Source organism: Porites lutea, chromosome 10 (genome assembly GCF_958299795.1).
Source record: "Porites lutea chromosome 10, jaPorLute2.1, whole genome shotgun sequence".
Lineage (NCBI taxonomy): Eukaryota > Metazoa > Cnidaria > Anthozoa > Scleractinia > Poritidae > Porites > Porites lutea.
The window spans coordinates 22678775-22693605 of NC_133210.1; the positions used below are offsets into that span (position 1 = coordinate 22678775).

General features: G+C 39.6%; 1 protein-coding gene across 1 annotated transcript; it reads right to left on the bottom strand.

Annotated features, from left to right (window-relative positions):
* Positions 1-1202: 1202 nt before the first annotated feature.
* LOC140951156 (cell division cycle protein 20 homolog) lies at positions 1203-14401 on the bottom strand. Its single transcript, XM_073400376.1, has 8 exons — positions 14328-14401; positions 13733-14232; positions 13375-13503; positions 12630-12823; positions 10798-10892; positions 9861-10092; positions 6849-6974; positions 1203-1704 (listed from the first exon to the last, which is right to left on the bottom strand). Exons 2-8 carry the CDS (start codon positions 14223-14225, stop codon positions 1402-1404), a joined length of 1572 nt encoding a protein of 523 aa, XP_073256477.1. The 5' UTR covers positions 14226-14232; positions 14328-14401; the 3' UTR covers positions 1203-1401.
* Between the last annotated feature and the right edge of the window lie 430 nt (positions 14402-14831).

Below are 14831 nucleotides of genomic sequence, written 5' to 3' on the forward strand. Positions count from 1 at the left end.
TGTCACGAACGTAGTTTGCAAGTGAAGATGTTAGACTCTGCCCCTTTTAACCTTTTACGGTTTGAACGTGAAAGAATTCAACTTGTTTATGAGATCATTTTGCTCAATAAGATTTTAAGAAATCACCTCCTTTTTGAAATTATACCGTAAAATTCCGAAAATAAGCCCCTCCATGTATAAGCCCCCCAAACCGGTAACTTAAACAACCCTCCGTTAAATCGGTCCTTCAAATATAAGCTCCCCGGGGGCTTGTACTTGGAAAATTGCCCTTAAATACAAAGTAAAACAAAGCAAAAACGGTAAATTTACTTCCAGCTATAAGGCTAGCCCAATCGATTTTGAAACACAAATTTCCGTCCGTAGATAAGCCCCTCAAAACGGGCCTTTGAAAAATATATGCGCCGGGGCTTATTTTCGGAATTTTACGGTATATCATGCAATGTTACCCTTATTTATCTCATGCACGAACACGGAAGTTTGCGTGCCATCTTCTCTAGCTCTCGACAACTGATGGCAAAAATATCGTCAAACTCTTGGCAATAAGCCAAACCCGTCAATTCCAATTATTTTCGACAGATTTACCTTCAAATTTCTGAAAAATCGCCCCGTTTCAAGGTAAGATAAAAAATACCCTAAGCTTAAGATTTACAAGTTTATCTTTTCCGTGCAAAAAATCGTCACGCCGTGTGCTGCGAGGACAATTGGTTTGAGAGGGAAAATTTAAATGATTTAAATTAATAGTATGTTTCACTCAGTGTACCTTGTTTTCTTAATACGTTTGATTTCTATTGCCGATTTGTTTGCCGTGCGTTATTTATGGGACGTATGTAACGACGATGCATGCTGTGTCCTGACAACGCGCGGCAGACAATCTTGTCGCGTCGCTCGGCTTGTTTACGTTCGCACGTATTGCGTGCCTATTACAAATTGGTATCAAAACAAGCGATATTGATTACTATATTTGGGCGACGCCTAAATAATTAATGTAGGCATATTTTTAAAATGAAAAAATCTATTTAATTTCATTACTTTTTACAAGCTAAATACAACAATATTATTTAAAAAATTAAATTGATTATCATAAATCAAAAAATATATATCTTTGTACTCTTTCCTTCAACCAGTTGCTTAAGCTCATTCATGCATGGTTATTTAACATAAGGCATATTTATTCGTCTGAAAATTAAGATATATTTATATGCTGCAAAAGGGGGTGATAGTGCCTTAAATTCACTAAATTTTAACCACAGTACAAATTTCAAAAAGCACTGAGGGTTAGTAGTTATAGCGCCACTTGAATATATCTACATAGATTAAGTACTATGATTCATTCACTCTGTATTTTCACTTCATTTACTATTAACATAAATTTTAAAAGAGGAATTTTGTCAAGTCCTCGCATCACCGAACCTTCATACAGGACATCAAACAAGCAGCTTCTTTAGCTGCCCCTCTTCCCGGTGCTTTCTTGTTCTTTTGTTGAGAAGTAAAACATTTCCACAGGCGCAGAGTCTCGTCAGCAGCAGCAGATGCAACATACTGGCCATCAGGTGACATGACCATGTGAAGAACACGTGATGTATGTCCCGTAAGCTCCGTGACTCTGGTCATGGCTGGATATTTCCAAATTGTAAGCTGATGTTGCGAAAATCCATGGCCGGATATTAACTCTTTGTACTCTTTTGACCACAGTAGTCCGCACACCTAAATATAAAACTCAAGTCACAATCAATAGTCTCATAAATGAATTCTCAAATTGCAAGGAAAACAATATACCTCTTAAACTTGCATGTTTTTGTTTTAGAGAACTGTTTCTTTCAAATTTCGTCTTTAATATTCACGTGCATATCTACCCATAATTTTACGAAAAGACAAGGAGTCAAGTCTCCCAAGAACTCCATTGGGAAAACAAAACACACAAGCTAAAGAGTCTATTACGGTTATGTTTCATATGCCGGAATCTGAAATAGTCTAATGTTAAAACAAGTATAACAAAACTAGATAACAACAGATGTCGGTGGATGACAGTGGATCAAGAATGGAACATAAATGACAATGTAGATTTAAAACAATGGATTCCGGTTTAATGAAAGTCTACCTAACAACCAGCCTGCTAGCAGGCTCACTTGTGAAAATTGGGAGGAAAATTTTGGCGGCGAAGCCTGCAAAAGTGAGCCTGCACGAGGTCTATTGATTTTATTCACTTTTCCTCGACCTTTTCTTCTCCTTAGGTAGTCTCGCCGGCTTTCACGTTTGCCGGCTCGCGCCGCCAAAATTTTCCACGAACACGCACAAGTGAGCCTGCTCGCAGGCTATCCAACAATCAATAATTGTGACTCAAAATTATATCCCGGCAGTTTGATTCTCATAGTCGACAAAGGATAGCCCAACAAATACATAGAGAATACTTCGTGGAAAGTGCTGGCGTACGGTATTTACGCACGAGTTGTTGACGTATCAGAAATCGAACGAGTAAGCGCAGCGAACGAGTAAGATTTCTGATACAAAAACGAGTGCGTAAATACCGTACAAAGCACTTTCCATGTGGTATTGTGTTTATTATATACATACTGAGACATTCATCATTTTGGTGGCCTTTTTATTTTAAATCTTTCAAAAATGCTACAAATTTGCCGCTACAACAAAAGGCACAACAAAAGCTTACGTCTCGTTCTGTTTACCCCTTTCCGCTCTTGTTTCGCCGGCTCTCTACCGTTTTCTTTATCGACAGTGAAACAAACGAAACTACTGCACTCCATTTCCGAAATGTTTTTCACTTTTTTGGCGAGAAAAACTCATTGAGTAAAACTTTTCACGTTGAATGTGTGCGAAGCGGCGCTGCAAGCTGCAATAAAAGGCGGGAATTTAGGCGCGAAACTCGCACACCTCTGTGGCTTCTGATTGGACGTATCATTTTTCTCACACGTGAAATAACATCATTCGCGATTCTGATTGGACGTATCATTTTTTTTCACATGTGAAAACCATCGTTCGCTCCTCTGATTGGCTAGAACTAATTTGCGTACGAAAATTTACGACAAAGCTTTTTGGTGAGTATTTCTCAGTATGTATATAATAAAAGCAGATAAACACCTGGAAATCAATCTGCTGCCAAACATTCTGGTTAATTTTAGGACGAAAAAGAAAACGGTATAATCTAAGTGTGGGAGAGATGCAGTCAGGACGTGCTCTTCCATAATAGACCAATTCCGATATATTAAAATTCATACTTGGCTGCGAGGCTTGGGGGAATAAAACAAAACAAATCATCTTGAGGCTCAATAATGAATAATGCATTTCTTTTATTATTCCCGCAAGCCTCGGAGCCAAGTATGAATTTTAGGCCCGATCCACACGTATCCGTATTCGTTTGAAAACGAAACTTGTTTTCTCCGTCTTCAAAAAAAAATCGCGTCCACTCGTAGCGTTTTCGCCCGTCCACACGTATGCGATGAATCGATTTGAAAACGATGACTTACCCGACTGCGCCTGCTATTATTGCGCGGAGTGGATTGGAACTGATAATGTGAGCTCAGCGTTTTCAAAAAGTTCCGTTTTCGCATGTCCACACGTACACGTGAAAACAGCGTTTTCAAAAAGTTCCACTATGGAGAGCGTTTTCGAAAAGTTCCGTTTTGATTGATCGTTTTCATCGGATACGTGTGGACGGAAGCCGTATCCGTAAAGAAAAAGTTGCGTTTTGAAATCAAACCGGATACGTGTGGACAGGGCCTTAGAGTTAGTTTTCTTGAACCGTGAAACAGATACTAAAAAATAGTGTAAAGCAGCGAGAGGTAAACAAAAGAAGACAATAGTTTAGAATTAGTGCACAATAGTGTGTAGTATTCTACTACCTATTTCACGGTTCAATCAAAATCACTCTAAAGTATCGAAAATGGTCTATTAGACCACAAAACAGTCCGTATTTTTGCGTATTCAAGTACGCCAGATCAGTCAAACAAAAGGTCTAGAGAGAAGCTGAAAACGGAGAGCGAGATTAGGGAGAGACGCTAAAAACATGCCCAAATAGAGGAGGAGTGCCCACGGACTATCTGAAAGGGTATTCTTACCCAAAGCTTTATTCCAAGAAACTGAACTAGGTATACCCATCGATAGAGTGCCAACGAGCAAATCATGCGTATTTTGCTTAGGAATAAAATTCCTTTTTTTCCCCATTTGACCGTTTCTTGGTCCCTTCCTGTCGCAAGGATTATTTTCTTGAAAAGGTGTTATGCATGTAACATTTTATGAGGTTCCGGAGGAGAGTCAGTTCTCAGATTCAGTCTGGTGGCTTTACAAACCTGCTATGTAAAAGTGTGAAGTGTCTTGAAAGAATAAAATCAGCTTTGCAGAGGAAGCGATCGGAAATATTATTAAGTCCAGCTACAAATCTACTGTCGGATCGGTTTCACATTCTAGATAAATATTTGCACAGTTTAATCATTTAAACCTCCTTTCAAATTTCCCGAGGCTTTTTGTTATCTGATTGAAACTTAGAATGATTTGCTGGGCCATCTGAAATGTCTCCTAGGATATGCGATGTACGGCACGTTGGTATTTTAGTTCATTTTTTTTATACTGAACTCGGCCAGGTTTCGAAAAAAATGGCGTTGTTTTCTTTCCCTTGGTCGTTCGCTTTAGGCATGTAATTCGTTTTTTTTCTCTTTTTTTGTTTGCTGGTTAGATTTTTTCCCCAACACCTGAGATTTTCCAACAGAAGCGACTGTATTCTTCATGTCAAGCTTTCCTTGTCTCCTCGTGTAATCTGATCCTTTTTAGTGCTGGGAATATTGCTTGATGCACATAGAACACTTTTGCTGTTTTACAAACTTCTCTTCGTTAAAACTTAACATTATGGCCCCTAAAATTAATAGAATATATCAAGCGCTCATGTTTCTTGACTGCAGTGGCCTTTTCGAAGAAAGGCATCTACGGAAATCTCCTACCTGTTGTTAGCACCCGGAAAGTTATCGTCTTGAGGAAAAATAAAGCCACCAACTCTACTACTTCTAACCATCCATTTTCAGCTGCAATGAAAATCCTTGTACTTGGTAATTTATTCAGGCGTGACTCATCACATTCGCGTATTAGTCTTCATCTTTATCCCCAAGTGGCAAACTTCCCGTGACAATGTGATACACGCAAGTCTAAAAAACCTAAATAAATTACCAACTGCAAGGGTTTTCATTGCAGCTGAAAATGCATGGTTAGAAGAACTGGAGTTGATGGCTTTATTTTTCCTCAAAACGGGAACCTGCGACGCTAAAAACTTGAGAGGTTTTCGTAGGTGCTATATTTTACTTTGTTAAGATTTGTTTCGAAAAGAGAGGGACAAATACAAAGTAAATTTGATAAATAGAAGTCCTTTAGACCTAATCTCACTGCGCACTCAGCATTAAGTCGTTTTTCTTGTAGTGCTAACTGTATTCGCCGTAGGTTTCTGATTACTCAGTTCATTCTTGCAATAAAACTTTGGGTAAGAATACCCTTTCAGATAGGAGATCGTCCGTAGGCACACTTCCTCCATTTGTGCGTTAACTTTCACAGATGTGTTAGCGTAGCGTTTTATGGTTAAATTTGACCAGGGAGCATTTTGTGCAGCGAGTTGTACAGTCACGACACAAGTAACCCAGGTTCGTACGGTTCCAGTACAATTACAGTGTTTGTATGGGATCAAAATACGATCTTAAAATTTGTAAGAAATACGGAATAAAAGTCAGTGAAACCTACTCTGCAGTTAGTTGTTGTTGTTGTCCTTAAACCTCAAACGAAGTTTCATGATAATTTGCTCACATTCACCCTCCGTACAATATAATACACAAGGTAGGAGGCACGAGATGAAGTCTCAGTCGAAATCGCTCCCTTTCCAACACAACTTTTTCCATGAAATTCGAACAGCCCCAAATGTGGAAACTAGTGAAGCTTTCCCAGCTAGAGAAACGAACCCAGCAGACTTTGGCAAACTCGAAACACATAGTCCAAAGTATCCGAAACCAACGCGCAGCCAGGCAAAGGTAGCCTCCCACGCAGGCGTTTTTAGGGGAGCTCGTTTTTCATCCCTCGAGCTCCCCTAAAAACGCCTGCGTGGGAGGCTAAAGCAAATGAGACCTGTGCACTGTACAAATCAAATCCACCCCGGGTGTCCTGGGGTAGCCCTTCCAGTGACCTATGCGTCACTTACCCAAACTTAGCCTCCCCCACTGGAAACATATTTGCTCGAGGACTATTGATTGTTCAAAACTGTTTTGTGTTTGTTGTGTTTTCATCCAAGATCAAAGTTTCGATAATTTTGAAAATAATACAATGAAACTATCAGTTAATGGAGCAAAACTGACTGGCCTGTAGCTAGGAACTGTGCTACCATTCAACAGTTCCCGTGGCTTTCGGGAAACGGGCCCCAGACCCTGAAAACAACACAGCCCGTTTAGGCCTTGTGAATTTTCAAAAATCCTCGAGAGTTTTGTGCAAAGTACGCCAACGCACTTCTCGATCTTGTAAAGTTTTGCAGTTCTTCAATTAGAAATTTCTTTAAAATCGCTTTTCTGCTAATGAACGTCATGCACTTTTTCGGGACCAAATGTCTTCGAGAGTTTTGAGAACGGCCGGGGCACATCAAAGAAGGCGAGTCCTCAAGACGGCCAAATAGAGACATAGTTACGCAAACAAATGATAATCAGTCAGATGCAGATCGAACACTGATCGAACATCTCGCTCACGTCCTACCTATGGTCGCAGTTGACTAGAGTGGTGCACATGCTCAAACAAAAATGCACCGTTGATGAGCCAAAGGTGTTCGCCATGTACCTTAACAATTCCGTACAAAGGCTAGTTCCATGATGGCTACTCACCTGGCTGTTAGTGTCCACACTGTTGAGACATGATCCCGTGTTTGCATTCCAAAACTTAATATGACGATCAGCAGTACCACCGCCACTTGCAAGAACATTTGGTTGCCATGGACACCAAGCCAAAGCCTACATAAAAAAAGTACACCAGTTACACCGGCAATCATCCTCGGTCGGAGACCCAGGGGCAGATAGTGCTAGCGAGGGAAAGTCTAACCGGGCGGAAAAATATGGCACGAAGAAAAGTAAAGAACGGCGAGAAGAGCCCCTGGGGACAATGTCTTACCAGACCAAACGGTCGCCGCCGTTCTGCCTTTCGATTGGGCAGAAAAACACAAAAGTTTTCTGGCACCAATCAGAAGCCAAGAACGGCGGCGACCGTTTGGAACTGGTCTGGTAAGACATTGTCCCCAGGGGCTCTTCTCGCCGTTCTTTACTTTTCTTCGTGCCATATTTTCCCGCCCGTTTAGACTTTCCCTCGGCCCCACTATCTATCCCCGGGTCTCCGAGGATGACCGGCAATAGTCCTGTCATACTGTAGGAATTTCAGACTGAAGCATACCATTTCTAAATAACACAGATACAACTGCCCTAAAGGGATACAGTCAAGACCTGGGGAGAACTAATTCCTATCATGGCCTACACAGGGAAGGTCTGCCTGCAAGGGATACTTTTTTAAGGATTTGGCGGGTAAGTTAAAAGGGTAGGCCTTCGAAATTTGTCATTTATATATTTAAAAGGACTTAAAAGTGTGCAAGTGAAATCGGAATTTTTCAGTGAAAGATACAGGTATAGTTGATAGGTTTAATATAAGGAAGGTAAGAGGATGTACTTCAGGAAAGAGCCTCCCCATCTTGAGTATAGCCTCAAACTCTGGGGTCATGACAAAGATGATTTGGCAACAACCCAATACATAAGTGTCACAAAACCATTTACAGTGTGTTGTCTTTCACCATTAAGGAAAATACCACAGGAAGGATTGCACTTAAAAAAGTAAAGCCAACATTATTCTAGTTGGGTTACTAAGGGGCTGTCAACATATTTAGTCCCCCCCTCCCCTTAAGGTAAACCGTACGTTTAGGGGGTGGGGGAGGGAGTAAGGCAGTGAACGTTAGTGCAGGGCATTTTTGGACAAAAGTAAACTGGTCCATTTTCATAAATTTTATGTTATGTGTGGAACGGTGCTCGTGACATAATTTAATAGAAAGCAGGACCATCAAAGTGTATGTCAGTATTCCTTCTGGAATGCAGTGACTTTTGTGGCAGCAAAATTTTAAGTAGACGTTAAGGAGGGGGGGGAGGGGGGGTCTGACCCAAACACCCAGTTGACGGTACGTGGGGAAAAAGTGAACATGTCGATGGCTCCTAAGTCCTGGACAAATTGCAGAAATAATTTTTCTTAGTTTCCTTCCATTGGTTGCATCTAATTCCAGTTAAGGTATTGCTCGAACAAGGGAAGAGTACCCCTTTCAGGGAAAAGATCAAAATCAGCTTCACAATAGAAATATTATTCAGACATTCAAAATATTTCTCCATTTCTAATTGGCAAAAATCCCCCACATAATTCATCATAACCAGCTACTGTCAACCAAATTTGGAAGAATTTTGCGATATGTGAACTGATGATGTCAACCGTGCAGCCAAATTGCCAGATTATCGTACTGTTACCCAAGAAAACCTGGAGACGAGTTTAAGTTGTTTTGGTAGTGATACAAAATGGCGGAACATTTCACTTGTTTCATGAGGAAGAAATAGGCAAACTTTGGCTAAAAACACAGCAAGAAGAGTAAAAAGAGAACTGGACGGACGACATCTGCTATTTGGAGAATATTTGCAAAACTGAACAACCCTTTACCTCCGATAAACATGCACTATCAAAGATGAACTTAACATCTATGGAGGTAAGCATGTTTTAACTTCTTTTTAAACTAGGAATGATTTTGAATGAATAATAAAACTATAAATTATTGAATTTGGCTTTCATATCATCTGAAGAATTATACGGCCGAGGCAGATAACACTCCCCAAGATCTCCACAATTCTTCAGATACTCAGCCTCATTCAATAATTGTTAAATATTTGGAGATTATACCACATGTTTCATTTTTGACACTTGCATGTTTGAATAAGATTCTAAACAGGCTTTGGAAGAAAACAACACATCTCAGAGTACAGAGAACCGCTTAATTAAAATAGAGGATTGTGAACTTTATCGAAGTAATAATTATTATACACTGTAGGGTGATTAAGGACTGAGCCAAATCACAGTAATAAACCACCATACCAAACCTTTCTTTTAAGAAACGGTGCAGATAAGAATGATAGCAACAACGACAACGAACATGTTGGAATGCAAAAAAGGTGCTAACTTTTCTATCGTCTGTATTTACTTCTGATTGGCCTGAACAGCAAAAGTTAACAAAACTTCATAAAGCGGTACATAAATTCATCCTTACTTTCCAAACATCTTCCATATAACAAAATCTGGTCTCAGTTTGAATAACAAAGAAATCCTATGTGGGGAACATGTAAAATTGTAAACTTTTCTTGGCTATTGTTTTCAACTCTTGTGATTGGTCAAAATCTTTTAACCCAAAAAAAACACCCTTTCAAAGCGGAGTGTAAGTGCATTTTATTGTGTAAACGGCCTTCATGTAGGTTTATGCATTCTCTGTGTAAAAATGAGAACATTCCCATGCGGGGAAAGCACCGTTGCCGCCCGGGGGGGGGGGGGGGTACTGCCATATATGGGCTATATAGCTACTCTAGGATAGGGGGGATTTGGGGAGTTTACTCTAGTATAGGGTAGCAAAATTCAGCTGAACTAGCTCTGGTATAGGATAAGGGTTCCAGGGTTCCAGCGGCACATCCCCACCCAGAAATTCGTACCCCCCCCCCCCCCCTCCGGGGTTGCCGCATAACAAAAGAAATTGCTATCCACCTTACCCGGATCATTACTTAATCTCTGATACAAAGCTTTGCAAAGTTTTTGTGACAATGGCTACTGACACAAACCTTGACGGCAGCTTGATGATGTATGAGTACGTGTAGTGGATTGCTATCCAGCTCGGCTGCCCCGCCATGAGCCCAAATATTCAGTACATTATCATTGCCACCACTAGCCAACAGTTTACCATCTGGAGACCACTCAAGACCACATACTTCCTGATTGTGACCCAGCAATGAACCCACATGATGAGATGCTACTCGAACATCGTGATGATGGATGGCACCACTCCTTGAACCACTAAGAAGGAACCACATTAACCAGTGAACACAGTTAGGCCCAGAATACACAATGTACCAATTTTATCCATAAATTACATTTTGCATGTACAGGGTACAAGTAATATAAAATTGCATATCTGTGCTGATACTTGCTCACAATAATTGTTGTGGCTCATATTACAAATTTTATATCTGGTCTAAAGAGTTAAAAAAGCTCATATTAGTAGGAATTGAGATTTAAAAGCATCCTTCTACAACTTGAGCTACCCCAATTTACTCACTCTGAAAACACTTTAATATGTACTTTTAAATTTAAAAAAGCAATGATTGTATTGTTTTTGTTCATGAAAATAAGAAAATGACACCAACTTTACTTTGGGCCAACATCAGAAGTTTGAGTGTTGGTAATAAAAAAATGGTTTTATTGACTAGGTGGTTGCATGGCAGGCTTCCATACTGTATTAAAGTATGTGAAAAAATAAGTTGTTCCCTGCTGAGGAAACAACAAAGTGACTCTCAATTCTCAATCACACTAAGTGACCCTCACATGTCATCTGCAAAAAACTGACTGTACAGGATGAGTTGTATAAGGCCTGGGGTGGGAAACTCTCTATAATGGCTTATAAGGTCAGGCTCTGCTTAACCCTAACCCCTCCTTCCCAGTATAGTTCAAGGTGCATCACAAAGTTTGGCAAATAATTATGCAAATTTATTATTTGTTTACCTTGAGAGAATGAAAGAATTCCAGGCAAGTGATCCAACTCTAGCAACATGACCCTCCATTACACGAATACACTTTGACTGTGCTACATCCCACAACTGCAATGTCATGTTTGTCAAAAAATAATAGTTTTTCAGTCCATGAAAGATGTAACCCTCAGGGTGCAAAGAAAGTAGTGTCCGATAGCCCGGGGCTGGTGGAATCCGGCTAGTGAAGTCTGTTATTAACTTGCCAAAAATTTGCGACCCCATTCTAGTAAATCTATTGAAAATGCAACCCCATTATAGTCAGTCCAGTCGTGAAAATGCAACCCCATCCAGCGGCACATCCCTATTAGCCTCTTGTGAGGGAGTACCCCCCCCTCCCGGGAATGTAATAAACGAAATTATTTTATGGCTAAGTCTGTTCTTGACCTGCGATTGATCAATATGTGGTCCATACAGTAACTTACTTACACACAAAAATTCTAAAACTAAATGGTCATTTAGCAGCTTTAAATTTTTTTATCTTAAAAAAATGATGAGCAAAAAAAGTTAATTAAACACATCGGTAAACCTTTAGGAGTGGAATGTTGACTTTGTTCCTACAAGTTAACCTAGCTGTGTTTTAATGAGAACAAAGTTGATGAAGAAACTGAATCCAGGGTTCATATAAAAAATTGCAACCATTTTTCAAGGACTTTTCAAAGACCACCTACTAGGAATATAATTTCACAGATTCTACAAAAATGCACTTTCCCAGTCTATTCTAATAATAAGGCTTTAAGGCTTGAACTGTTTGCTTCACCAACTTCTCTTCATTTTTCAGTTCACTTGCCTTGAATTGATAGTTAATTACTGCATAAAACATTGAGCACTTTGTACAAATAACCTTTAAATTCTCTGAGCTATGATTCATATCCTGTCTTGGACAAGCAAAATCATCAAAAAACACTTTCCAGGCCACTACATTCAAAGTACAAGAAAATTCAAGAAATTTCAAGGACTTACATGGAAATTTAAGGACTTTTCAAGGAAAAATGGAATTCAAGGACTTCCCCTAAAATTCAAGGACTTTTCAAGACTGTGCAAACCCTGGAATTGTAACATTACTGAGGACTGGGATGTCACTAAGATTTCATGTTGCCAGGTAAATACAACAAATAGGCGGGCAAAAAAACAGCTAGGGATTTCCTTTGGTTCTATTTTTCCCCTATTTTTCTATAAAAGTAGCCTGGGGACACGTTCATAGTAGCCTGAAGAAATCCATGGCACTGGCGCCTCTTAATGACAGCCCTGTGAGGAAGAGGATTCAAGTCATAGTTTGAAAGTTTTAACACAGTTCACAATTAAACAGACAAGAACGGACTGGTAGGGATTTGAGACGTTTGACCAAAGAAAATTAATCAGCAAATCCTTCGACAATGACACAACAAACTTACCTTGACAAGCTTCTTTGCCATTTGCAGTATTTTTTACAAAGACCAACTTACAGTGCTCTTAGTTTTGACCAAATAAACTTTTTCAACAAGCCACGTATGTTTTCACTTTCTAGGAGAGCCTTTGTTATGCACTATTGTTTTTTCATGAGCCAATAAGAACTTCCTTTATTGACACCTATGAAATCATGTGTCCTACACTTGTTTTTGGTTCCCCCAATCAGTAGGCCATGTAACAAACATTTTATTAGCCTTGTTTTCTCGATCCATATTGTAAATTAAGGATCCTCATTTTTTTCCATTGATTTATGGCCCATGCACTTCATGCTTGGGCCATAAATTGATGGAATAAAACTTGGTCCCCAATTTACAGTACGGACCGAGAACTCTGCTATCAAGAGGTATGTTCTCTTATTACCTGGACCTGACAGTTGCTATTACCAACAGCCAAGATACTTCCTTGCCCAATCCATCTTACACTGGACACATAGTCTTCACCCTCCAACTGCATCAAGTGACAAGTTTCACCATTACTGGGGTTCCAAATGTACACTGCACCAGCCAATGCAAGGGCCAACTGATCCAGTGATCCCCAATCTAACAAGTTCAGATCTGAAATGAATACATTTAACTGTCAATTCTAAATGAATGCAAATTGCACATGGGACAATTTCTTCCGAAGATATTAAATAAATCATTCTTATCCTGTCTTATCAAAGTAAAAAATTACGCACATAATTAGTGTCTTGACAACACAATGGGAAATGTCAAATCTTGTATTACTCTTTTCTTTTTGTCCCTGCATACTTCAAAAAATAGTCTAATCACATCTTTTGCAATTAAGCTTCCTTTTCTTAAATAGTAAACCAGTGGTTTTCTTTATCCAGTTGAAAACATGCACATGGCTAAAACATGATTTCCTAGTTATTACTTACATCAGTTCACATTCCCAACAAGGTAAACTCTATAGTATGAAGCTTTGGATCACAAATTAAAGACACCTGGCTCAGGAAATAAATCAAAAGGCCTATCATAATTTCTCAAACTGCACAAAATAGCTTGTTCATTAAGGAATTTACTGTACAGAGTATTCTTAGAAGCAATGGAAAAGAAGAAAAGTTTGCTCAGAGCCTTCATTTATACGTATCTCTTTAATAGCTTACAATAATCATCCAACAGGTCGGGAGCATCTAAAATTCTATCCTCTGCTTGTGGAATATGCCTTGAGGATTTTACTTTAGGTGCTGCGGGTTTGGCCTGACAATACAAAACTCTCAGTTTATTCTGGTGCCCTATGCAAAAAATAAAAAACAAAAACAAAACAAAAAGATGATTAAGATTTTTTTCTAGAGAAGAGAGTGGAATTCTGGTTATCTGGTGGGACTCAATTGCAGACTTTTAGTTTATTAACATCATTAAAGATGGATCATTTGGAATAAACAAACTGATTGCCACATGTGATGAATCTGTGTCATAAAATAATAGCTGTATTATCTTAACATAACAACATATATATACAACCTTCTTTGGTCATTGGAGCACCAGACTTGAAGCGGAGAATCTTGCAGGTAGAATTTGTTCCCAAATGTTCGGCCATAGTTGCCTGGTATTCATTGTTTCCTTCCAGTTCCATATCATAAACAGAATCAGCTGCTTCACTTCCCTGCATTATCTGAAAATGACTCCACTCACAGTCTACAAGCGGTCTAGCTGGGATAAACCGGTCCCCGCGAGGAGAAAGTCCAAACTTCTTTGGAGACTTTAGCGGAGTTTTCTTTGGCGACTTGGAAGGGGTTTTCGCCTTCTTGCCGCCGGGAGTATAGGTTTGTGACGACAAATTTAATGTGAGTCGGCTTCGGGAAGTTGCTTGAAGAGGTGAAAAAGGTTTTCCAGAGCATGCTAGATTCCCGTCTCGTTCCTTTCTTTGCCAACGTGGAATAGGTCCTCCAGACAACGGACCTTCAAGCTTCTTCAGACAATCGTTCACTCCCGCTTCAAACTCAAACTGAGACATATCTTCGCTAAAACATGGATTGAGAGCAAGGGATATTGATTAATAAGCGATAAGAAAACTGAATTTAAACTCAAATTTAGTGGAATTTTCCTTACACCTTACCTGAAAAATTTCGTTCGCTCCTTGTGAATGCAGTATGAAGAACTGTCGAACGCGCACGCGGTCAACTTTAAAAGCCTACGGTCACTCCTGATTGGCTGAACCCAACCGTGCGCGTCACGTATAAGGAATTTTTAGAATTTTTGCAATTTATTTTGGGTGTTTAGTTTGTTTTCATATGTACAACAAATATGAGCTCCCATCGCCCGACACCCCATGAGTAATTAATATTTTTATCGCTTTTGCACTATCCTCACACGCGAAAGCATGCTCCGCAGGATAGCAAAATCAAAATAATGCTTCCCGATTCATTATAAACAAAGTATATATTAAAACCTGATAAACTCCCTGCTCGAAAAGTCAACCACAAGAAGCCTGAACACCCTGGGCATCAGATTCAGGTTGGTTCGACAAGAGGAAATTTCCAGCGAACGCCTTGAAAACAATCAGATCTTCAAAATCAAGGAACTGTGCGCGAATGGTTGGCCCTCTGTTTGATTTCCAGTC